Source organism: Anopheles cruzii, chromosome 3 (assembly GCF_943734635.1).
Source record: "Anopheles cruzii chromosome 3, idAnoCruzAS_RS32_06, whole genome shotgun sequence".
Taxonomy (NCBI): Eukaryota; Metazoa; Arthropoda; class Insecta; order Diptera; family Culicidae; genus Anopheles; species Anopheles cruzii.
In genome coordinates, this window is record NC_069145.1 from 42,620,817 (window position 1) to 42,646,494 (window position 25,678).

The window sequence follows — 25,678 nt, forward strand, 5'->3', positions numbered from 1 at the left end:
ATCATTTCAGAGCCGCTCCAATATTTTAATACCATTTTTGTAGAACGGTGCGTTGTCTTAGGGAAACAATATCTTTGCCATACGAGGTCACTGTTGATGGTTTTTCCCTTCTCAAGATAGTCGATGATTAATACACCACTCATATTCCAGAACGCCGAGGCCATAACCTTTCTAGCCCATTTGTTATGCTTGCTGGCGCTTTGGACGAGGTTCGCCAGTTGCTCTCCACTCAGATGACGATCGTTTTGGTTCCGGAGTGAAGTGTTGGATGGTTAAACACTGCTCAGAATAATCAACACGTTCTTGTTTCCAGTCAACAGTGAGCAAACGTGGCCCTCACTTTGAGCAGAGCTTTCTCATAGTCAAATGTTCTTGAAATATACAGCACGCACGTTCTTTTGATACCTTTACAATGTGAACTAACTGACGTAACTTCTCTTCTCAGTCATTCAAAACGATTATGTGGATTTTTAACACTTTTGAAGCCATTGGTCGGTCTTAAAGCTTGAACGGTCAGCTCTTTTTAGGGTTAATAGTAACTGAAAAAGCGGTAAATACAATAAGACTAGCGCCATGTTAAGCCTGAGATTTTTCAGCCCACGTGTGGGTCGAGTACTTTTTTGTACTCGAGATTTATTCGTAACTTTTTAAACAATAAAAGGTATACTGGAAATAAATGTCAATCAATTACTGTTGTAAAATTCTAGTCGCATTTTCTTGATTACTTCATAAAAAGTGCATACTTACTTCACTACAATGTTACTTTTCGAGCATGTTTGTCACAATCACAATAGTATTGTCCACATGTTGGGCATCGAAGCCATTCAGTGACAAACACCGCGGATACTTCCTAATTTTTCCATAACACCAAGGGAATTATGACTATTCATTCGCACATATATTGCCGCTGTGGGATCTATTCAAAGTACAGAAACATGTTTCTCCAAATCATTATAATGTTTGAATATCCACAAACGAATGGTGTGATGTTACAACGTAAAAAACGAGACTTAAAAAAAACTCGAGAAGCATCACTGAAACCCCAAGTCGCCGGAACACACTATGGAAAGCTTACCAAAGTCTCACCTCACAGTACACACCATTGGGTTCGCTGGCAATGTGGACAACATCAAAATGCGACCAACATCAGCCGCGGCCACACGGAACTGCATTGACAAAACGGCAAAACTGCATTATTGCGACACTGCACGGCGGCGGCCGGGTGAAACGTGTGATTCAATCGCTGGAGCTCGGTGCACACGGTTTTAATTACGCACCGATCGGCCACACGGCAACCTGGGCCCCGGTTTGGGGCTTTCCGACGACAGCGACACGGTTTGGGGCAGATGGGAAACAATTGTGCATTCGTGCAACGTCAGTGCACCGCTTTCCACACAGAACAGGCTTACGTGCCCGGCTACGTGTGGTCCAAATGGTCTGGGTGGCTGATTAATGATCTGGCAAGGCTGCGGGGTGGCACATCTAATAACTTCTCACACACCAGCCGTGTGCTGTGGGTGGTTTTCGGTTCGTTTTCACCTCTCCTGTCCCGGTTATGGCGCTTGGCGGCCAGCCGGGCGAACAGACATTATGTGCGAAATGATACGTTTATCGTTGTTGGCACCTTTGCCGCCGGGAACGTTACTGTCGGCTGCGGCTGCTGAAAGTGAAATTTGGCACACGGATCGCGTCGCGTTATTGTTGTTTGCAACTTCGGTGCAATTCGGTGCAACCCGGACGTGGGTAAATGTGCAACTAATTGTGTTTGTTTCGTGGCCGTAGTACACAAGTGCACGCTGTCGAAACTTGTTCTGAGCATTAAGCACAATTTATGGCCGTTTCGGGCCCATTATCGGTTCTATGATCGGTTGATGAAGGTGTTTCTGGTTTTCGCTTTCTGATTTTTATTTGCATGTTTGACCCGGCTACATTCGTTCGATTTCGCCATACACTAAGAGCTGTGAAGTTATGTCCACAGTTGTGGAGCTTAGGCAAGAATTTATGTGCATTGTCATTGGCGTCTGGCTGATTATTTTAAAGCACTAACGGATGATATTTGATAGGATATCTTAAATGTGTGTATCAAATTTGTATTAAAATGTGTATATGTAAATATAAAATATGTAAATATTTGCTCCTTCAACACTACTTATCTTATTTTGGGCAATTAATCGTTATAATTCTATGATAAGCCGTTTAACATAACGAGGTGCGAAAAAAAGCTTTAATACCGTTTCTGTTGAGGCATAATCATGGTAACAACTCTTTTAGTTATGATTGGGCAAAGCTTTACTTTATTCATAATAATATTAGTTTTAAATTAGGAAATCTTTGTCTAAATTTAATTTGTGTAATTTTAAAAACCTGCGAGTACTGTTCCGAGTTTGTATAAATAATACCAACCGGTAATTTAACTTAATCCCATTGGCCCATTGACCAACGTATCAAGAACCTTCAGCACGTGTCTTGCATTAGATGCCAGTATTACCGCCCGGGTGTTCGACCTTTCCTGAACGCCGATGATGCATGGGGCATGCAAGTGTGGTGTGCGAACAAAGCCAAGAACTCCCTTTCCCTTTCAGTTTCTTGACATACTGGCTTTTGAACCCGGCGTTAAATGCAGTGCGCCACCATGGAGAGCCATCATTATTTCCTGCCAGCCTGTTTTCGTGGGTTCTCCACGTTTATTGCCAGATCGTACGTGTCGGCAACGGTGCCGCAGTAAATGAATATTCTCATTCGCTGCCCGCATGGAGCATGGAAAGCTAAGATGCTGCCAAGGACGCGCACTGCCCGGTTATGCACTGCCGTACCGCATCCGGAACTGAAGCACTCGAAATATTGGACGCAAACCCAAGACACCGATGCGAAAGCCCAGCGGATTCAGTTCTCTCGCGTGCCAACCCGGTGATGCATGACCTGGGTCCTTGGGCGTCAAAGTGTGGAGTTCATCGAGACGACGATGCACTTTAATTATCGTCGTGTCTTCGTTGCACCGCCTCACCGGTATGAGTATGGTGGTATCATCACCGTGTCCTCATCACGCGTAAGCGATTGTCCGAACCGGACCCCTATTATACGGCAGGAATTGGAATTTCCCTTCATTTATGCACAACGGATACTTAAGGTCGTCGTGAAGGGAAAACTGGCATCGGTACCATTGATAAACGGAGGTGTTGTTGCCGTTGCCTTTGTTGTGGACAATGTACCGCCGAACCTGTCCGCATTGCATTTGCGTAGTTGTTCGGTAAGTCGAGCTTAATTATTTGTATCAATTCTGTCTGGCGCGCATTGTCTATGAGACGATGGAATAAAAGTGAAACTAAAGGATTTCCTGTCTGCACGGCGGATGACCCTCACGGCAGCCACGCCGCCATCACCATCGTTCGCCATGCACAGATTAACATCTGAAGTGCACTTCAATTGTGCACAGCTGCAATCTCCGCCTTACTACTGGTTGCCGGCTGGACATAAAATCTTGACCAGTGATCATCATTCAAAGGGCACTGTGTTCCTCCTCCGGCCCTGACAATAATCAATAATCGGTTGAAAATTGCCAATTACCTTTATCCACCGCAAAACGTTCGACTCGGATGAACGAATCAGGATCCGTACACCGCACCGCAGAGATGGGTTAAGTGAAAAAGTCGTATTGCAGTATTGCATTCCTGGACCGCAGCCGCTGTCAAGATGTGCACTTCTAGCTAGTTGTGTAATTGAATGTTTTACCCAATAAAAGGCGGTGGCTTGGCTAGGAGATTGTGTCTGGGGTGGGTTTTTTGTTACTGTTTTTGCCTAACAAATCGGTAGGGGTAATAAAAACTGATGCTTGCAGTACGGCTTACGTACACTCCACCACTTCACGAAACCCCAAACGGGCACATAGGTCAGTAGGACAGCAGTGACTTCGGGCTAAAACCATTAAACAACGTGTATCTTGCCAACCACGCATTCTCCTATCTAGCTAGTAAGAGTGTTTTAGGGTAAATGTGGTATTAGATGAAATAGCTTTTCTTGGTTCGGTCCCCGTTCGGAGATATTTGACGGGGTTTCAGGGCACCAGTACCAAGTGCCGTACTGTTGCTAAACGTTCGACTACGCGGAATGCGACCGATGCAGTGACTTGTTGGTTGTAATGTGTTTTAAATATTGCTGCGTGATGGACTTTCTTTAAGTTGTTGAAGTTTCAATTAGCGTTTTCGGTGATTAGCAAAGGCTCAAAAAGGCAATCCTGTAGCTGCGGAGATGTTGGAAGTGGTAGGCGCGGAATCGCACCACCTGGCCAGCTCGAGTTGGTTCAAACCTTCGGAATATCTTAAGCGTTGTGTTCACCATATCGTAGCTATCAAATGTTTCCATAATTAAGTAGCTTCTCCATCAACCTGTCTGTTCGATTGTACCTCCGAAAAATGCAAATGATGGATAACTCCTCAAATATTGGTGAGCATTCGAGTTATTACTTCCATTTATTCTGCACACTGCACAATCTCGGTCTCTTTCTTTTGGTATGCAGATGGCGGTTAGGCTGGGTGCCAATTAATACCATCGTTTCAGAAGTTTGTTGCAATCGTATTTCGTGTGATGACTAGGTAATTGAAAAGGGCTCCAAACGCAGATTTTCTACGGGCAAATTCTCCAAACAAAATCGTATTTTCACGAGGTTTGTCATTTAAATGTTTATTGTTTATAGCTCATTGATCTTTCACTGTTCTCTGTATTCAGAAACAAGAAAAACCAACTTTATATTGGGTTTTTAGGCCGTCCACACCACTCCCCATCAGTAATTAAAAAGGCAACGTAAATTAAATTAGGGTAGTTACGAAAAAGTTCATGCTGAAAATCGGTTGGCTCACCAGAGCGCCCTGTAGACCCGGAGCCTGGCCTGGGATGTGTTCGCATTCACTGTCGGGTGTTAATCGTTTCATAGGACCGAACATAAGCGAACACCTCCACTCCTGTGCGATGCGTTCCAGTTCGGGCCCTCATCCGCACGCGACGACGCGTCTTCAGCATTGGTTCTCTTCGTGTCGTTTTAGGTCAAGGCCACCGCAGCGGTTCGCAAATTTCTCCGAATGAAACGAGACTTCGATCGACAAACCGAGAAAATGGTCAACGCTTTCTGAGCCACGTTCGCCACAGAATTGGGTCACAGGCGATGATGGCGGCCGGCGCCGACGAGCCAACAGAAGGATGGTGCGCAGAGCGCAGGGTCCAAAACAGTGGCCCGATTATGATGTGGGGCAGAGGCGCACATAACCGTCCCCACAGGTAGTTGCTACTGGTCAATAAAGCGTAACACGAGTGTGCGTCACCAATCTCACGTGACCTTTCGCCCACGGCTCCGCGGAGAACTGGCGAAGTTTCCACCGAGGCCGGAAGAATGCAGTAACGCCTGGCGCAAACGTCGGGACCAATGTTATTTTTCCAACGCCGAGCAAAACCAGAAAGCCAAGACCACGGCCACCGCGGCGGCCTCTGGAGGGCCAAGCGCGCGGACATTTGTAAACATTTGCCCACGGTTGCTGCTGACCGGTGCAGCAGCACGGTGGGTGCGCTACCACTTACGTCTTGGCGTGCGCCCTGGAGGCGCAAAGTTATATTTGATTCGTGGACCGGCCCCGCGTAGTCAGTCACTAGTGGACGGTCTTGCCGAACGGTTGTTGTGTCCGCTCAGCGGGTGTCGGTGTGTGTCGCGAGTTGAGCGAGAGTGATCAGTCATACGGTGATCAGAACCTTCGCCCGGGGGTGCCCGTGCGCACTGGCCTAGGCATTCTTGGCCGCAAATTTGACGAGACACGAGAGTGCGGAGAAATCATTAAGTGCACCGCGAACGCGTTGAACGCGAAGAAAGTGGACCAAAAGCCCGATTGGACATTGGATAGTGCAGCAGATGACCTCAGACAGGAAAGCGTCTCGCAGCAGAACGCAGCCAAATCATACGCCTTAACTCGGCTGTGCAATAACATTTGAAGGTACAATGAATAGACAATGTGACTTTGAGTGTAACTGATAATATTTAAATTCGATCACGGTGTAACTTCAACAGTCCTCTGAAACCTTTTTGAAAATGGCGTTGAAATTGTTCTTCCCCTAAGGCACCATTTTAAAGAAAAGCAGTGCCATGTTAAAAGAAGCCGAAGGCCTGAAGGCTGTGCCACACTTAATTTTGATAGTTACCAAAAAAACGTGTGAAAAGTTCCCGGAGACGGATAAATTATGCCACCCTCAGGATACGTCTTGGACCTTGGCATATTTAGCCAATATTAGGACAAGAAAATAACGCGCCGCAAATATCGATATCCGTTGGTTCGAATAATAACTATCCCGTTAGGCAGAGTCCAATCCAATGAATACATTAAAGAAGGCGGTCTATCTGTCAACTGATCTTTGCTTTCTGTGCTATTTTTGCTCTATCGGAACTGTTCGCAGAAAAGATTAGAAACTGGTTTATGGAGGTGTCTGGTAACTTTCGAAGCACGTGCTGATCACGTTTGTCTCCTGTTTTACATTTTTATCGGATCTCTGCCAAGCGGGGGTTCACATGATGCCCATCATTTTTTCTGACTTGTCCATTACTCTGCTCAATAACACGTTTACATGAAGAAATTGCTATGTTCGAAGAGGGTTTTGAATGATATTTATACAACTTAACAAAAAGGATGCTTAAGTCTTATGAGGTTAAAGGATACGTTTGATGTAGCAATTATTAAATCAGATGAACAATCGTTGAACCATTTTTAATAACGATCAACGGATGAAAGTGGTAAAACATTTATTTATATTTTTTTTATAAATTGTTTGCTTTCCTTTTTAACTTTGGATGTATTTTCTTATTTCAAATTACGAAATTAGCTTAAATAGTTCGAAAAACACTACACTCTGCTCCGTTACAAGTGCTGCACGGATGTTTTGTGGAGATATAAGAAGTAAATTAAGTTGGGCGTATTTTTCGACCAGACCGGTGTGGCCGCCCCGGCCCCGGTAAGAAAATCGTCACCATCGAGCACCGGGCGACGCGTCTGCTGCATTTGCATGCTTCAGGCGTTATGATGCGAAGTACGTACGTATTACGATTCGCGTGCTTCGCCCGCAGGCTTCATTGCTTGACTGTCCATTGCGACACGTTAATGGATGCGCCACGCCAGCCTGCGGTGTCGTCTCCTGGCGCAGGTTTTATCCATCCCAAATAACAAATTTATCACCTCATACGACCACGGCCCAGTCCAGCATGGCCGTGGTTCTTAAGTAAGACACAGAAAACGCTCCGGTGCTCGGTCGGTCGCAGTGGTCAAAATGGAAAAGAAATGCCGCAATGATCATGCGAATGATGTAATTACTCGTCCTCACACCGATCGACCATTTGGCTAGGTTACGAAACGCACAGTGTCACACATAGAAAAGGACAATGTGTAAATACTGAAAGTACGCTTAAGGTTTAAGTTTTTGCATTCCAATGGTGGTTAGTTTAGTTGTATTTTATGGGTATCTGATAAATGTCTTTGTGTAGGGCTGTTTACTAAGCTTAAACGTCATTTGTCCTATGGAAGATTTCATTCCCGAAAAGGTGATTTTGCGTGGAATTCTGTTTTAACCTGAAAAATGACAAAAATAGAAGAAAAAAATGCAAAAATAGAAGTAGTTAGAAAGCTACGTTATTACTTTTAAGTCACCAAACATTGCTTGAAACTTAAGCGCACCTTCAATCATGTTATGTTCATCATCTACAACCTTTTATTTGAATAATTAAAATACCCGAAACAAAAAAGAGGCATTCAGAGAGACTTTCTGACCCTTTATGATACTACGAAACATCCGAGTATGGTCAAATTGAAGGTATTCTGTTAGGGCATAACGCTGTGAGGAGCGCGCACTGCCAACGTCACTAGGAATTCCTCGTCAGCGAGAACGGATCACGGATTGCATCACAATGAAGCATCGATGCGGATATGATCGAAAAGCTTGCGCGCTCTGAACTAACGTCCCGGTGACGATACCGCAGTCCGGTCACATAGCGCTCCCGGGGGGGGGTAAGCATTGAAGCTACCAAGCAACGGTGCACGTACTTCGCGCCGGTACTTCCTACCTCGTGCCGATACGATGCGGTGCCCTTGGCGTCGTCTCCCTCCTTGCGGGGCTGCCGCCTATTTTAGCGCCGAGCGTCAATTACAATATAGATTGATTTGGCGAACGGCTCTCATCGGCTGCACCGTGAAGCCAGCGCACGCCGCTGAGGGGTTCGTGCGCTACCCTATCGTTGCAGTCTTTCGTTTCAAGCGTCCACTTTCGGGCCACTTAGGTGAACGACCATTGTTTCACGTGCCGCGATTAGCATATCGCGATGGGGGGGCACGTTTTTTGGCAGCGTATGAGCTTGACCTTTTTTTGAATATTTTCAAGTCCACGATAAGCGACCCGATCGCTATCGGGAGGGCATTTGATGGACGGACTTATACTAGAAACCGGCCACTGTTAAGGCCGCGCGCTCCACGGACACGGCATTGTGGGAAGCAGCAGCGTTGACTGGGCCGAGAAAAATGTTTCTTCTGACCACCAGCCGGTTTATGGTGTCCGGTTGGCCGAAAGAAATTGACAAGAAGCGTTCGCGTATGCGCTGCGCTGAATTGGCGCAGCGCAGAAGAAGATCCATCAGCGATGGAACACTTTTCTTCTGCGATGCCGAGAGCCGCGCCGAGCGGGGCCATAAAAACTGGTCCAACCTTACAGAAATTCATACACACACTGCCCTTGGCCCGTCTCGCGAACCAGTCGGCGGCAGCGGCGACCTTGCCGCGGTGGTATGTGGTGGTCCGGCTGCGGGACCAGAAAAATGGGCCTGAATTTCTCCGACCCGGTCTGACGCCCGGCTGGGAAGTGGCTGCTATTATGCAACGCGGTTATGCACTTTTGCGCACCGAATTGCAGGCCGGTGGTGGCCGGGGAAACTAGATCTAGAGCGAAGCTCTCCATGAGCTCGCGTATCATAAACCATTTCGATTCGCTCCGTTTTCGTAGAACCTTGAAAATTATTAATTTCTTCGTTTTACTCTCTCGGACGGTGATAAATCAACCGGAGTTAAGGGTGCCAAACGCCCCTCCGAGCCGGACACTGCGACCCTACGGTGTAATGATGCACACACACACACACATACGATGGGACACCGAAGTTACATCTCAAGGGGCGCCAGAGGGACGGAAACAATGCCTGGGTGCCTGGAGGGACATTGAATTTGCGGTGTGCATAATAATCGGTCGATAATTGTAGGCCACACCAAAGGAGGACGCCGGTCGTGCGCAGTCGAGCGCCTCCCGCTGCCTCTGAGTCGGGGGCCCAGGGTTCCAGATGCTGCCCGAGCTATGGGCTCTCCTCATTACCGCAGCAAACGAGTAAATGAAGTTGAGATGATTGTTTCTGTAAATAATCGGCGTTTGTGGGGCGTGCGTGGGACACGGTGGCCTAGCTGACCTCACCCCCGGATGACGACGACGGTGACGGTGACGGCGACAGAGAATCTTTAATCGGGTGGAGGAAGATGCTGCCCAAGCGCATTGCGCAAGGTATCACAGTGTATGCACGTGCACTTCGTATGGAAAGTATGGAAAGGTTATAAAAACTTGTTCGACCCGTATTGCAATCCGAGTTGGCGCACGCGGCGCAAGCCTCGCACAGTTGCAACCGGACCCACGGTTCGTACTATCCGTATGGCACATTATTTATGGCACTGTGTAAAGTGATAAACGGCTTTGTACCAACATTTAGCTCCGACTTTCTTACACGAGATAGTGAACGAAAGTCTTTTGAAACTGCCCGCGGGTAAACAAGTAAATCAAACCGTTGGCCGGTGGCGTCCAACCGGACTTCACTCAACTGGAAAACGTATTTGGAATACCGAAACCAACAGAGCACTTAGTGTTTTTATTTAAGTGCACAGTTCCGACGATTGAGCAATGAGATTGCTAAAAGACGGTAAACCAAGGCGATGTTTTGGAATCATTTTCCATAAACTTTAAAACTTCTGCTGGTAGTTCAATAAAAAGCCTTTACCAGATCGTCTCTTTCGTCGTCTATCCTTAGACAAGGTTTTGGGAATTTCTGGACAGTAATAAAGTCACAAGCCACTTCTTTATTTACGACATGTTAATCGCGTAGAAACATGTAGTCGTTAGAAAAATTCCATGTTGGTTGGCTGTGTGTTTCATGTTTCTATTAGACAATTTTTGATAATATCATGATTGCAGTAAACTTAAAAAAATTGTACAATTTTGGCCAATGAATGCTTGGAAATCTCGAAATAAAACTCTTTAGAAAATTTTTGGTGAACTAAATGCATCATATAGTGGCTAATTTTTGTAAACGCTTCTGATCAAATCGAATTTTCGAACCACTCGTTACACGACGTCTCTTACCTACAATATGGTACTGCTACACCCTTTTGTTGCTGGTCTATTAAACTCGAACTTCCTCTTTAGAGGCTTGGCAACTTTGGTCTCAAACTGTTTCTGCTTTGCAGACGTTAGTAAAGTTCAGCCGGTGCTAGCAAACTAAATTGCAATAGAACAGAGAACAATTATGAGGATGATTTGCGAGCAAAAAAAAAACAAAATCGAGCACTAGCTAAATTATGCCTTTGCCTACCTTAATGCGATATCAACAATGAGTCAAAGTAATCCAAAAATTGTTTGGTTTAAACAAGATCTGATTGGCGAAGAATTATAAAACATGTGGGAAGTGTTTAAAAACCGGTTCCCAGTTTTTCGTACACTGTCTTTCAACTGAAGCGTAGCTCTGCTTTGAAGAACACAAAAAATGGCAGATAAATCGATTGAACAAACATCCTGATCGCTAGCCAAACATTAATTATAGCACAATAATTTAATGCTATTTACTCTCTACTCTGCAGCGGTGATAGATCTGGTCGTCAACGGGTGATCGTGCACGGAGCAGAATGTCTGTGGGAAACGAAATGACGAAGCTCCCTGCATCGCCCCAGCCAGGCATTGCCGAGGCATACGCCGGCCGGTCGATCTTCATTACCGGCGCGACCGGTTTCATGGGCAAGATTATGGTGGAGAAACTGCTGCGCGACTGCGGCGACGTGCGGTGCCTGTATCTGCTTATCCGCGCCAAAAAAGGGGTCGATGCGGCACAGCGCAAGGAGGAGTACGCCAAGAACCTGGTGTTCGAGCACGTGCGCGAGAAGTACGGCGAGCGACTCTCCCGGATCCGGTTGATTCGGGGTGACATACTGAGCGAGGGCCTGGGACTAAGTGAAGCGGACCACCGGGAGCTGGTGGACAACGTGGAGCTGGTGTTTCACTGTGCCGCGAACGTGCGCTTCGATCAGCACATCCGGCAGGCCGTCGACATCAATCTGAACGGCACGATACGGGTGCTGACACTCGCGGAAAAGATGCGGAAGCTCGTGTCGTTCGTTCACGTCTCCACGGCCTATTGCCAGTGCAACGAGGCCGAGCTGGAAGAAAAATATTACCCAGCCCCGCAGAACCCGGAGGGCATCTCCAAAATGGTGGGCCTGCTGGACGAAGACATTTTGAAGCTCATCACGCCAAGGTTAGTAGTGCACCCTTGTGGCCGCGCTAAACCAGTCTGAAGCTTATTTATCGCTTTTATTCCACTTTCAGACTGCTCAACAATCTACCCAACACGTACGCCTACACGAAAGCGCTCACGGAAGATATGGTCTATCAGTATCGGGGAAAGCTACCGCTGGCCATCGCCCGGCCTTCAATAGTGACCGCCGCCATGCGGGAACCGTTCCCGGGCTGGGGCGAAGGCACCAACGGACCGACCGGGCTACTGATCGGGGCCGGCCGTGGGGTCATCCGGAGTATGCACTGTAAGGCCGACTATCACGCCGACTTTATGCCAGTGGACATGACGATGAACGCCATCATCGCCATCGGCACGGAGCGGATGCGCAATCCGCGCAAGGACGACGTGATGTACTACAACCTCTCCTCGTCGGACATCAATCCGATCAGCTGGGGCGACGTGCTGGAAAAGGGACGCAAGGTGTTGAACGACAATCCGTTCTGCTTCGCGCTCTGGTACCCGGACGGATCGATCAAATCGAACTACTTCTACCACCTGCTGTGCGTTATCTTCTTCCACTACCTGCCTGCCTATTTGATCGACTTTTTGCTCGTCCTTTTACGTCGTAAACCTTTGTAGGTGGTAGCCAGTGGGTTGAAGCCCGATAAGCCGATTAAACGGGGTACATTTGCTTCGTTCTTCTAGCCTCGTAAAGGTACAGAAACGGATATCGGCCGGGCTGACGATACTCCAGTACTATACGACCAAGCAGTGGATTTTTCGGTGCAACAACATCAAAGCCATGTACGAACGGATGTCGGAGGAGGATCGGAAACGGTTCTATTTTGATGTGGCCGAAATCAACTTTGAAAGCTATCTGCACGATTTCATCCTCGGTGCACGGCAGTATATCCTGAAGGAGGGACCAGAAACGCTACCGAAAGCACGCAAGCTGTTGCGAAAGTAAGTTTCTGACGGTGGCCAGCGATTCTCAGAACGCCAAACGAACGATTTTTCTAATGGTTCCGTTTCTCACGTTGTTTCCTATTGTAGACTCTACATCATGGACAAGATAGTGCAAATCGCACTGTATCTATGCGGGCTGTGGCTGGCGTGGACATACATTGAGGTTGTGACGGGCTCGATCCAGTTCGTGTTCGATTCCGCCATCGACGGACTGCGGCGCAGTGGAACTCCTCTGGCCGACTCGAGCAGCGTCCGACATGGTGTATGATTTCAGGCTCTACGAGAGCAATGGCGATAGATATAGAGTTAGCTCTTTTTTATTTAAACTTACACCAAATTTAATCCACCCAGCTGAAGCACGCTTTCGGGATAGTTCGTTTTGATAGTTTTGTTTGTTTCATTTCTGAAGGTAGCACGCATTAAGCGAGCGAAAAGACGATTTGCACTACCTCTAACTGCTTTCTACCATTCGCCGGCAGGTGCAGAGTAAAGGTGGCAAAGTACTCCGTTTTCCTTCCCTTAACTCTTAAATGCTTATTGTGTAGCCGTCGTGTTTTTTCTTTTGTTTTGGAAAATACGCGCTGCAGTTGCATCACAGAATAGTGTTCATATAAAGTGATAAGTGTCAATAAAAAGATTTTTAAAGGCGGACATTCAAACCAACATTCAAACGCAACGTAATTAAAAATCGTAAATCTAACACAAGACAAACTGCTTTGTGCTACACATGGCCAAATTTATTTAAACAGTCAAAAATGTGCTACAAGTTCATAGACGAACGCGTCCCTTTGTTTTTTCACACTGTTATGGCAGCATTGCTGCGACACACTAATTGCTACACAAAAACAATACAGGGAGCAACAACTTGCAAGATTTATTGTACGGCACGGTCCCACCGGTGTATTGGGGGGAACCTATTTTGGTTTAGTTCGTATTGGCGCAAGGGCCAAAACGATTGCTTCGCTCCGCATCCTACGGTACAGATGAAAGCCTATCCAACGGACTGTCTTCGTGAAATGATTAACGTATTGCACCTTTTGTGCGTCGGAACGATATTTACAGACTCTACGTATATACAACAAAATGGTGGAAATACACAGAATACTTCATGACACGTGAATGAGGACGACTCGAACGGGAAGAGAAACCGGGTCGCTGGTCGCATTAAATGCAATGCGCGGAACACATGCAGTGAGGAGTGGGAAACGTAAACTAGGTACGAAACGGTGAGAATGCGTTAATATGGACCCAAAGGTGGCATGGTGCCTTCTCACCGTGGAGATTAAAACTCAGACGCTTTGGACTAGTGACGGGATGGCGTGGCTGAATGAAGAATATTTACACCGCAGGTTCCACCCGAGCTCGGCGCGCTTCCGTGGCGTGTGCACGACCTTCTAGTAGAAAACTTTCTTCAACTGCTCGTAGGCCGTATTCATAATACCCCAGCTGAAGAAAGCACGAGTGCAATTCATGCTGACGCCTTTGTACACGTTTCTCAGCTTCCTGTCCCGGCTGATGTAAACTTGGCGTAGTGCGGTCCACATATTGTCGTACGGACCACCCACCTGGCACTGCATCGTCACCTTCAATACGTTCAGCGGGTAGAACAGCGAACTAATAAATGCACCGATACAGGCACCGGCTACAAACTCTTGCGTCCGCTGTGAGACAATAGAAACCTACCAAAAAGGGGAAAGGACCGTTTTTACTCGACACTAACAGATCATTATCAGCAGGTTACACTTACCCTTTTCGGTAGCCGACTGTCCGCCTCTTCGCGCAAAACAAAGAACATTGCATTTGATGGTCCATTACGCCACAGTATTGGCACCAGCCCACGATACAGCTCTTTAATACCATTTTCCAGAATGATAATTCTGCCGGAGAACAAAAGTGAATCAGTAGGGAAGCAATTTAAGAAGGCGAACTTTGTAATGGGGCAGGATTCGAGGACGCCTCTCGAAAGACACCCGGCTAAGAAGAAAACGAACTCACTTGAATGCATGGTGTGTGTTGCGATATTTTTGGTGATACGCCGCATCGGCCAGTAGCGTCTGAACTCGTTCGAACGGCATCAACACAGCCTCTACGGTGCCCGCTGCTAGTCCGGCCACGGTTTTCGCTGTGTACGGATTGACGTGGCAGTACTCGACTAGAGGGCGCCGAGTGCTGTCGTACACTCCGAACATCAGCGAAAGCGAGATCGTTTTCTGTGCCAGCGGCGGAAAGATACCCCGGTAAAGGAACGTCATGCCTTCGCCCCGTAGCTGGCCGAACGCTTGCGTTAGCTGCACGCCGTGAAGCATCTGGCGAAAGATCATCTTGTAGATGGGATAGGTCACGGTTATGTTGACGAACGCTGCACCCCAGCCGCAGGCAAACTCTCGCCAGCAGAATATCGGCACCGGCGCTCCGATCGGCACCGTCGCCACGGTCGGTGGAACTCCCGCAGCCTCTGGATTTAATTCTCCTGCACGCACGATTGCCATCGCGAAACCGTAAAATACGAGGGTGCATATAAGGCAACAGAAAGCGTGCTGTTGCTCTCGATGAGTGCGCGGGCGCACGTACGTGTGAATGTGGTGCGTTTGTGCGTTTGGTGATTTCGAATCGGATTCCGAAGGATGGTATGGCCAATCTCAGCAGCATATTCTAACGGCCCTGCCAGTTGGTGCTCCTTGGTACGTGAAAACCATTTTACCGAGCATCATTCAAACTCGCTTCTAAAATATGATGCCTACTTTGGTAGTTATGTAATTGCTGTTGTCTCCTCTCCTGTTTAGGGCAAATTTTCTGGCACACTATGTAACCATAGTCTTCCAGGCGTGTCGCATTGGCGCCCTTTCGCGAGATAGAGCACAGAGGAAGATTCTGGGACAGAAGAACAGACTCCCACTGGCCTCCAGCACTGCCAATCGTTTGGAATCGGGCAGGTGATTCCACGCGTGTCTCGGTCACTACACTGTTTGACTACAATTGCTGATAAAATTGATTAGATCAGCACTGTCGAGTGAGGTTCTGTAAAGTTTGTATTTTTCCTTCGTTGTGCGTACCTCGAACGTCATAATCAGCTGACAGGTTGCATAAGGATGTTTACGTCCCATGCAGCAAACAATCGCTTAACCCACGAGTGCGTATCATTAAATTTTACGGACTTATCTTTTCACATTACCTGGTTCGTGTCGTGTTTTTGTCGTGTTTATATACATTAATTAATTTTCTTTGAACCGTTTGTGTTGTATTAGATAGGACTCGAATTGGCTTTCTCGCTAGCGAATCGAATATTCTCTTTAAAAGAGTAGCCCTCTCCGATGTCGCGTTGCATGGGTCTTGGAATCGGTCGCATAAACGCTTGGCTGTCAACGTGGGTGAAAACGTCAAAACCAGTTTGTTTACCACAAGGCGCGCAGTTTTAGTTACGTTTGCTTGCTAACTGCAAAACATTTTGTGCTTGTGTTCAAAAATGATAAAAAGACCGTCGAAAAAAGACAGTGAAAATGAAATACTACGCATGCAGCAGGAGTTTTATGCGGAGCAAAACCGGGACGTGAATTTTCAACCAGCGGCCAAAGTTGTTCGAATGCAACGGGATGGTAACACATCCGAGCAACCTTCTGGAGCGGTCCGGCAATCCGTGTTCGCCAAAGGACGTGCTCAGCGGCACGCTGAACTCACTGTCCCTCCGGTGCATGTCGACGATGAGGAAACGAAAAAAGGCACCATTCCCAAACCAGAAGACAGCTCACCAGAGTCTTTCGTTATGGGAGAAATTGTTGAGCGGGAACCGGTGGAATCGTTTCAGGTGAAGGAAGCGAAGATTGATGGTTCTTTTCCGAAAACGATGCACATTTCAACGTACCCAGCTTCTTCGAGTGCGGATAGACCGAAGAAAAGTTTATTTGCTCAAATGCTAAAGAAAGAAGGCTCCGATCCAGACGTCACCGCTGGAGGTTCAATTCGATATGAAACAGCTCACGGTAGCACGCTGCTCGAAGGCTGGGATGCAAGGGAAATACACAACGAAAACAAGCAGAAGCTACAAAAGATGTCCGAGGAAGAGATTCGCCGTGAAAGGGATCTTTTGCTGAGCACTCTCGATCCCCAGTTGGTGAATTTCCTGAAATCTCGCAAGAAACAAACCACCATTTCTGAGCCGTCTTCTGCTGTGGCGTGTTCGGGGGTTGAAGAGAAGCCACCAGCTAACCTCGATAGCCTTGCGGCCGGAATGGAGGTGCTTAAAGAGGAAGGTTCCGACCAGTGGATCAACTTTGATGTGCTGGAAACGGAAAAGCTCGAATGGACGAAGGATGTCGAGCGAAGTGTGAAGCAACTGAAACCGGGCGAATCGTATGAAGCTCGGTTCAATTGGAAAGGCATACTCCAACCCTACGTCGTCGAACCAGCGGCAGTGGGTGCGACGGATGACCGAGAACTGTATCTGCATGGCGATGATGCGCAGCGGCCGGGTTATACGCTCCAGGAACTGTTCCGTTTGGCTCGCTCAAACGTACTGCAACAGCGCATATCCGCTATCGGGGCCATCGCTGGCCTGCTGAATATCTTAAACCAAGGCTTCTACGACGGTGTCTTGGAGTTGCCCGTCTCGAAAGTTTTCTTTTTTCTACGATTTGCGCTCGATGAAAACACACCATCGGTCGTAGAGGTTGCTTCTCGGGCATTGGCCAGCCTTTTCTACAACGAAACGGATGAAATTCTGCTAGATACGATCTACGACTCCGAGTATGGTATGATTCAACCGGAACTGGCCCTTAATATTACCCACAGCTCTGAGGAAGACCGGCAACGGAAACAAGCAGAACTGAGCAATGATTTTAGCGCCATGCGCTTGGGGGATTCTGCTAACGATCGGATTCAACGGGGCGGACGGTTTAAGGCGTACCTTCCCGATGACGATCCGGATGATGTGCACAACCGCGAGACGATGAATGATTTCCATCTGGCCGAGACGGATCTCGTCGAATGTTTGATTCGCACCAACATTCTAGAGCGCATCCGGTACATTCTATTTACCATGCAACCGGAAGGTGCCACGGTGATCAACTGCGTCAAGCTGCTAATTCGTGTGGCGCGCACAAGTGAAGTGATGGCGTTGAAAATCGCCACCAACGAACCGCTCATCGGTGGACTAGTGAAGCAGTACCTGACGTCGCTCGATGGCAGTGATCACCAGCCGCAAGCTGTGATACTTAAATTAATGCGACTTCTCTGTAGCTATCGTGGCCAGCCGTACGAACGGTACCTGCGTCGGTTTCATGTGGTTAATTTGGTGAAACGCTACATTTTCAGCAGAAAGGATATCGATGTGAGTTACTGCGTGTAATGTGGTTAAAGTTTATGTTTTCAATCGTATAATCGTGGTGCGCTTATTCTGCAGATAAAAATGATCCAGATCCAGATCGAATCGTTCCGGTTTTTGCGTCTGCTCCAGCAAGGCAATCCGGACGACGAGTTGTACAGGTGAGTCTGTAGGACAGTTTTTTGTTACATCCAGCATAATTTATTCATAACTTTTTGCTACACCTTGCAAAAGGGCAAGAGACGCAGATATTTTATTTTTGGCTCTGTATGCGCTGGTATTTATTCTATATTGATATCATTCACCATTTTTGGAATTTACAATGAAATACGAAAGCTGAAACGATACCTGATTACCCAGAAATACTCACAATAATAATAATAAAATCAAAATAAAGTAACATCCTTATCGTGTTCGTGGCGAATATCTGTTCAATCCAGCATTAAAAGGTGACAGAATTTGATCACCTCGTCGTGTGCGTTGAAATAACACTTCACCGTCTGATAAGCGGTCTCGCATTTGTCCGCCGTTTCTGTGAAAGCAGCACAAATTTATTGTAAACACATTGGACAAACTCTGGTCTGGTCTGGTCATTCAGGTGCTTCTGTTGAAGCCCACCTACCAATGTGGCTGCACTCCCGTGTGAGGTGGGCTACCGTTTCCTGTATGTCGTCCGGAAGCAGATACGACAGTCGATCCAAGAAGATGCGCCCCGTATCCTGATCAATGACATCGATTTTATCGAACAGACAGTGGATGTAACACTTCACCGCCGAATCACCGTGCACCGTTCCATCCAGACACTGCCGGAGCATTTCTTCCGAGGCGCCCGATTCAGCAACACATATTTCGTGCAACATTTTGGCCGGCTTTTTGTAGCTGTCTGGTATTTCAAAAGCCTGCGGATTGGGAGGAAAGAGTATGATAAATGTTTGTAATAGTAATTGTTGAAGAACGTTCATGTTTTATTATCTCTACCGTCTCGCCATTTGTGTGATTCATACGCAATTGAAGAAAAACAGAACGATCCAAAAGGACGAAGGCATCACTGAAGGCGTCGAACCCGTTTGTACCGTTAAGCCCCATCGATTTGTGATAGAACTCTTCGCAAAACGAACGATTCATCGGTAAACTTTTCCACTTCTCTGCAAATACATTCCTCAGCCGGAGAAGGAATAAAGTTTGGAAACATTGAGAACGACCACATTCCCGAGCCCTCCCAATTGCAAAGAACGCTACCATACGAACGCTCTTGAACGTCAGGTGAAACCAACGATAGATACTGAAAACACGAAAGCTGTTGGCAAAGTTTTGTGTCTTTTACCGTTTTTTTCTAGTATTTTTTTCTTTGAAATATTTTTCCCCGACGTCACCGCAGCTGCCGAGTGGGTAACGAGCAGTAATTCCGAGGAAATGAAACGCCGAAAATGAATTGATCAACGGGGAACGGTTGTCGTCGTTTCGTCTAGTTCCGGAAGCCCAAAGTGTTGCAAAGTGTTTGTCCAACGTGGAAAGTGGCACCCGAGATGGTCGACCAATCTTTTTTTCCTGTTAAACTTCGGACCCAAAAAAACAAATTGTCGATTCGTTTGCTGGAAACTTGCCGGAACGGAGGTTGGGCGTTTTCAAGTGAACACGTTCCTTCTAACGATGATGTATCTCGAAAGTGTTCCTCGAAACTCAAAAATGGCAGCCCCGGGTCGTCAATCAATCAATCGATTGCGAAGAAACGATAATATACGAATACGAATACTGAGAAGCGGCAGCCGATTTGAAATCGATTTCCCTATCTAACGAACTAATCGTATTAATTTTAATGAATACAGCGATGTGGTGCGCCATCAGGATTACGAAAACGCAATCAGAATGCGGTAAGAGCCATTTTTAGTTCCGAATAAAAATGTAGAATCGCTGTAGGTGCTGTTGATGCGATTAGCGCCACGCTGCAGCAGCAGAATTATCCTGATTTATGCCGAGTAGCGTTTTGTACCGATAATCGGATGCTCAAAATCGAGTGGTTATTGAGAAACCAAATTCGAGTTGATAACAAATCAGTCGACCGCCCGCACAAGATATTTATTTAAAAAAACACGCATTTTGTGATCCTTTGTTACAACCCCAGCGTCGCTAATAACAAGAGGAATAAAATGTTTACATTACCATCGCCGTCGACGCCATAAAGTGGAATGTTTTGTAAGCAAATTTTCTAACGAGGAGAGTGTGTGGACTGGCAACACCGTGTCATAAGGCGATGGTAAACAGAGCAACAGTTCGTTCGCCTGCTTCTCACATACTATTCACGTGTCAGGCCACTTTCAACTTGCCTTAGTGTTACATATCCTTCGGGAATCTAAGTGGAGTAGAGTTATCCTCATAGGCATCGAATCGAAACGAACGACGCGAATTACGTATGTAAATGACCCGGGGAGCCACGAATTTTGCAAGCTTCTGTCCCCATACTCACAAAGGAGACCGCCAGAAGGAAGCACGTCAAAGGGAATGGGCTTTTCATCGTTCGTCACTCGGCAATCCTCACTGGAGGGATTGCAACACTCACTGGTTCACTATCACTCGTTCTGGTAACCGTTCTTCCATCCGTTCAGTGCGTTTGGTCAGTTCCATAGGTTCACAACGAATTATGATCCCGAGGCGGTACGCACTCCGGGGCCCCTTGACGATCAGAACTTGTGAGGAAAAGTTTTGCGCCGTAGATTGATATTTATAGTTGCTTAGTATGGCTGGGCTTAGTTTGCGTAGTAGCTGCGACACGAGTTTATCTGGTCCCTGTGGTTAAAAGGGGAGGGAGACTAAATTTGCGAATCATCTAGGGGGAACTATCCAGCGAGACTTCCGGTGGCGTAACACTTCACTGTGGAACCTATCGGCAGCAGCAAATGGGTGGAATATGATTTAATTTATATGCAAAGCTTAGTGCTACCATGAATTTCGTATTAATCTGATGATTGTGTCTTCCAATCAAACTCATGACACAGCGGAACTAGGCGACTTCGTACAATACCTGCGAATGGACCAAGCACTTTACTGCATAGATGGCAAAGGGCACTACGTTCCAAGCACACGAAGAATTTATAAGTGCACAATATTATTGGTGTTTTGTCTATGAAAAACGAATGTGACTCGAAATCAATTCCAGATCTAAAATCTTAAGTTAAATTTTTCTTTCAATGTTCGTAAAAAACTAGTCGTCTTTTAAAATAGTCAAAGTGACCTATTAAAATAATGTTTGTACAGCAATCGAATTACATCAACGTTTCCAGCAACCAAATTGGATTATCCAAAAATAGTTGTGTAAAAATACACTTTTTTTTTGTTGAAATTTTGTTCATTTAGTTTTTCGTTCTTCATTGATAGTTTCTCTAATAATTTTGCAGAAAAGCTCGATGCTTTTCAAACAGCAAGAAAGCGTTGAAAGACAACCTACAAAAACAACTTCAGAGAATCGTTTTGTACAAATGTGGTGTGACTGCCGAGTAACGATTACGAGGCAATGATTTGCTAAATTGAACACTGATTGAAAAGGTTGCGGTTCCGTTGCGGAACTCGAGCTCAGTGGTTGGGCTCATAATGATGGCTTTACGTTGAACGCCCGAGTGTCGTTTGGGTTACTATTTGCATAATGCTTCCATGCACTGGCCGTGTGGCTCTCGGTGGGTCTTGCATAAATCACCGTGCTCATGTTCAGGGTAAGATGCAATTAATTACGTCTGCTGATGGCCTATGGTTTGCTGTCTGGTTTGCAACTCTCGGTTCTCGGTCTCGTCCATGGTTCCGACTCGGAAATCGGTCTGTGCCATCGCATGACTAAACGCTCTACGCTGTAAGAGTGAAAACATGGCATTGTTTGTTTCGAACTGAAGTGAAATCGATCATAGCGTAATTCATAGTGGCCAGGCAGAACTTAGAATTAACGCGTTTTCCTGTTTCTTTCCCAGCGAGCTGTGGCCGGCCTTATGTTACCTGCTCGAGTGGCACTATCAGCATCTCATTTTCGATGAAAGCGGTGCATTCGTCATCCGGCAGCACGGTGTCAGCTTGTTAGCCCTAATTGGTTCCGGATTGCAGCGCGAAGCTTTCTCGACCACCGGCACGAACCTGGACATCGTCCGCGCTCGACACCAGCAACTGTGTGAAAAACTGTTCCACTGCTTCTCGAAGTGGTTTACTGTTGCCCTGAGGAGCGGAGCTAACGAAGTACGGACTAATAACGACATTACAAGTTCATCTCGATTGTCCCAATTGCTAGTAAACTCAATTCATCTTGTTTCAGTTCTCGCAAAAACTGCTCCTGGCCGGATGCCTTTGGACGGCCGCCAAAGCTCGCAGGCTGGCCGGAGCCACCGCGTACTGTGAGTTCTTCGAGCGCTTCCTTCTCCCGTTCGTGCGAAGTGACCGATTTGAGAAAATTACTCGAACGTTAAGGTAAGGCCCCGTAACCGACGCTTATTGACAGTGGACATCAATGAAACACTCTTCGGTCCATGCTTCCCCAGCGTGGACTCTCTCATCCTGGTGAACCGTACAAATATCGTCGGCGTTCCGGCGCTACCGACGCTTGGTGCCGTTCAGCTACGCAAACATCAAACCGTCCCATCACTGATCGTTACGCGAACCTATCCGATATTGTTTCTACACGCACTGCTGCATCTACTGAGCGACCAGTCGGATGTCGAATCACTGCCGACCGCTGTGACCACTGAAATGCGAAAACACGTTTTGGGCAACGCTTCGCACGTGCAGTACCTCGAACAGTTGGCGGCAATCGCCAGCAGGATTCCATCAAAACCGTCGAAAACCGGTGCTGACGCTGATGGTGGCCATTGCAACTGGTTTCGTCAGACCATCGAACAGCGTTACGTACTACAGCTGCTACAGTTGATGACGCGCGAGATACTAGAACCTAGTGCTGTTGACCACCGTAGAACGATTAGAGGAACGTTGCTTCGACTGGCTTTCACCGTTACGTTTACCCTCAGCGAGGCATTCTATTCCGAGTTAGTGCATCTTTTCGATGGAATCATTTTCGCCAGTGCTTTCTACTGCAACGAAATGGAGAAATTGCCTCCATCGCTGTCTAATGCGGACCTGCAACGGTGGAAGCTGAGCTACAAGCTAGTGGCGCAAAGAGCGATGAAGAATGCGGTTAGTTTCTCGTTTCTAAATTGTGTTTGATTTGGGTGTTTGCTGGGTTTTATTGTTTCGTTGTCCGCAGTGACCGGCGAGTGGAAACTACTGTTTCCTGTCCATAGTTCTTGTTGAAAAGTTTCTTAATTTCATTCTTTCTAATAACTATCCGGATAACGATTGGCTCATCGCAGGTGGGTGTGGCAGCAGGCGGTGATGGCTTTACCGTGGCGGAGTGGAAGTCACCACTATTGGCACGCAGCTGGCCCTACAGTCCCCTCTATCTGTTGGTAGAACGACTGGAGCAAGGCGCTACCGTTCGTCCGGATCATCTAAACGAAACGACCATTATTGATACGGCGTTGCGCTTTTCTGAGCTCGCCGAAGCGAATGGTATCATCGTTGGCAGTGTAACCGAGCGCCTAATGTACCTTATGGCGGCCTTTCTCGGTCCGGACTCGAAGTTTCTTCAACCCGACCTATCGGCACTGATTGAGCGACGCATCGTGGCGTTACGTGCCGCCGCACAGACCGTAACCGCTGGTCGTGCGTTTGACTTCGAGACCGCCAAGATGGAAGGCAAGAAAAGCTACTACGGCCTGTATCAGCTGGCGCTGGATATCTTCCAGAGCTCCAGCTATGGTCACGCCGGGTTCGGCAGTCTGTTGATGGCACCACTGGCGCAGAAGTACGACGTTCGGTGGAGGAATTTAGTCTGGTCAGAGTACGTCGCAGTGTTGCGCTTCATCACGTGCAGCAGTCTAGAGGTAGGTGGTCGATTGCAACAAAGTGGCCGCAGTATGAAGTAGGAAGTGATTTGTTTATATTCCACCCAGCTCTTTGACCCGTTGGCGGAGTACCTTCGACCGGGGGAAACGGATATCGTGCTGTTACGTTCCTATGCTCAAGCGTTGACCTCCAATCAGCTCCGTCCTGGATCGATACCGCATCTGGTGGCCAATCATCACGTGGAGGCGTTCCACTGCCGATTCAGGATTAATCAGGTCCCGCCGGAGGATGATAATGCATCGTCGTGAGGTTTAAAGTGGATTGATGTATAAAAAGCTGCACAATAAAGTGTAATTTACAAGACTGTGGTTACCCAAACATGGCGCTCCATTTATATTGAAGTTGCAAAAATAAAGAACAATCAAGAAGGAGAAATAAAAAAGTATTGTCGGGTAACATTACTTGCAGGTCTGCTTGCACCGTAGAAAGTAAGGGAACTGCAGGCTCTACTTTTCAGAATCAACAGTGCTAAGTGCAGCAATTTGGTTTCATTAGCACACAAGTTAGATAGATTGGTAACATTTTTACACGGATTTGGAAGCCAATTTGGCCCTTTCAGATTGTGAAAGCGATCGGAAGAACCATTTAACCGTGAACCGCACAGGAAAAAGGTATGAAGGTTCAAACCACTCGGAAGTCGGTCTGTTGAAGATTCCCGCAAAGCGCACGTAGGCGTGAAGTTCGCACGATTTCCAAAGATGAAACTTTGCCACTACGATCGCTCCACAGTCGTTAGTAAGTATGCAATTGGAGCGAGAACACAAAACGGCATGCGACCCAGAGACCCGGGTGAGTCATTTCATCAGCCATCAGACAGATGGCTGACGATGTGCTTACCGCTTAATCCTCACGCTGACTTCTAAACGAGTTTACGAAACCGTGAAAAATCCATAACTTTGCACACACTTCGCAGCGTCGTCTTTTACCTCCCGCTAATGGCAAAGTTTCGTAATTTTGGTCCGTTGCCGACGGGAGCGTATCATTCGGCTAAGCAAGTGACATAATGAAAAAGAACATACACACACGGAGAAAGCGGAATCAAACAAAAAAGAATACAACACGAGCGAGATGGAGGCGCCTGGTAAGATTCGACGGTTGGTCGGAAGGATGCGACCCGGAGCAAGTGGCTCATTTACTTTACTCATCATCATCGGATAACCGCTAACCACCGAACCGTGGTAAACCGAAAAGGTTTTGGGATTAGGAAAATTAGGCGTCGAATTTCTCGCGCTTCAATGTCCTTCAGTTGCCGGGTGTTAATTCTGTTCACCTGCAACGTGGAATACCGACAGCGAGTGCTTATTATCTTCTCGGTGAAAATCGCTTCCCATTCATCGCAGTTGGGAATGATTTTGCGAATTAATATTCCTGTCGAGATCGCTCCAAAATTGTCGCTTGATACGCATTTACCTAAACACCGAATTTCTCATTTCCTTCACATCGGAAGCTGGAGAAATTTGAATATCGCTTTGCTAATGGCTTGGTAACAGGCGGTACCACAAGTGCCACCGATTACGGTGGTAAAGCCGTCGAATAATCAATCATGAGCCATTATCGGTAATTACCCATCTAATGAGAACACATTCATCGGCAGCTTCTTTTCGGCGCCGCCCAACAAAACCCGATCGTTGTTCGTTTGAACAATTAATTAACGTCAATTGGCGCTTACGTGTCATAAGCATCTCCACACGAAGTACAACGATGAGACGCCCGTACGGTGAATCACACACCTCGAGCGGGACCCGGGGTAGTGTGTTATTGCGACAATGGTTTGTTTCAACCAGACCACGGCGGCGTGATGACTTGAAAGTTCAACAGGTCAGACATGGCGATGGGTTAAGTGTTTAATGAAGAGATCACTTCGCATACACATCGGTACATCGATGGCTGTGATCCTGGGTTATTCACCAAGT

At 47.0% G+C, this 25,678-nt stretch overlaps 4 protein-coding genes across 4 annotated transcripts; 2 read left to right on the forward strand and 2 right to left on the reverse strand.

Moving 5' to 3' along the window:
* Positions 1-5,849: 5,849 nt before the first annotated feature.
* LOC128274431 (putative fatty acyl-CoA reductase CG5065) lies at positions 5,850-13,161 on the forward strand. Its single transcript, XM_053012632.1, has 5 exons — positions 5,850-5,972; positions 10,899-11,569; positions 11,641-12,186; positions 12,257-12,514; positions 12,605-13,161. Exons 2-5 carry the CDS (start codon positions 10,944-10,946, stop codon positions 12,783-12,785), a joined length of 1,611 nt encoding a protein of 536 aa, XP_052868592.1. The 5' UTR covers positions 5,850-5,972; positions 10,899-10,943; the 3' UTR covers positions 12,786-13,161.
* A 79-nt stretch (positions 13,162-13,240) lies between these two features.
* Positions 13,241-15,476, reverse strand: LOC128274432 (mitochondrial nicotinamide adenine dinucleotide transporter SLC25A51). The gene is made up of 3 exons (XM_053012633.1): positions 14,513-15,476; positions 14,265-14,394; positions 13,241-14,196 (listed from the first exon to the last, which is right to left on the reverse strand). Exons 1-3 carry the CDS (start codon positions 15,004-15,006, stop codon positions 13,912-13,914), a joined length of 909 nt encoding a protein of 302 aa, XP_052868593.1. The 5' UTR covers positions 15,007-15,476; the 3' UTR covers positions 13,241-13,911.
* Positions 15,477-15,980: 504 nt separating this feature from the next.
* LOC128270438 (RNA polymerase II-associated protein 1) lies at positions 15,981-24,013 on the forward strand. Its single transcript, XM_053007836.1, has 7 exons — positions 15,981-17,840; positions 17,913-17,995; positions 21,788-22,046; positions 22,123-22,274; positions 22,346-23,016; positions 23,187-23,743; positions 23,813-24,013. The coding sequence occupies exons 1-7, from the start codon at positions 15,981-15,983 to the stop codon at positions 24,011-24,013; spliced, it is 3,783 nt and encodes a 1,260-aa protein (XP_052863796.1).
* LOC128274433 (general odorant-binding protein 83a-like) lies at positions 18,035-20,499 on the reverse strand. Its single transcript, XM_053012635.1, has 3 exons — positions 20,299-20,499; positions 18,457-18,733; positions 18,035-18,366 (listed from the first exon to the last, which is right to left on the reverse strand). Exons 1-3 carry the CDS (start codon positions 20,344-20,346, stop codon positions 18,266-18,268), a joined length of 426 nt encoding a protein of 141 aa, XP_052868595.1. The 5' UTR covers positions 20,347-20,499; the 3' UTR covers positions 18,035-18,265.
* Positions 24,014-25,678: the final 1,665 nt, after the last annotated feature.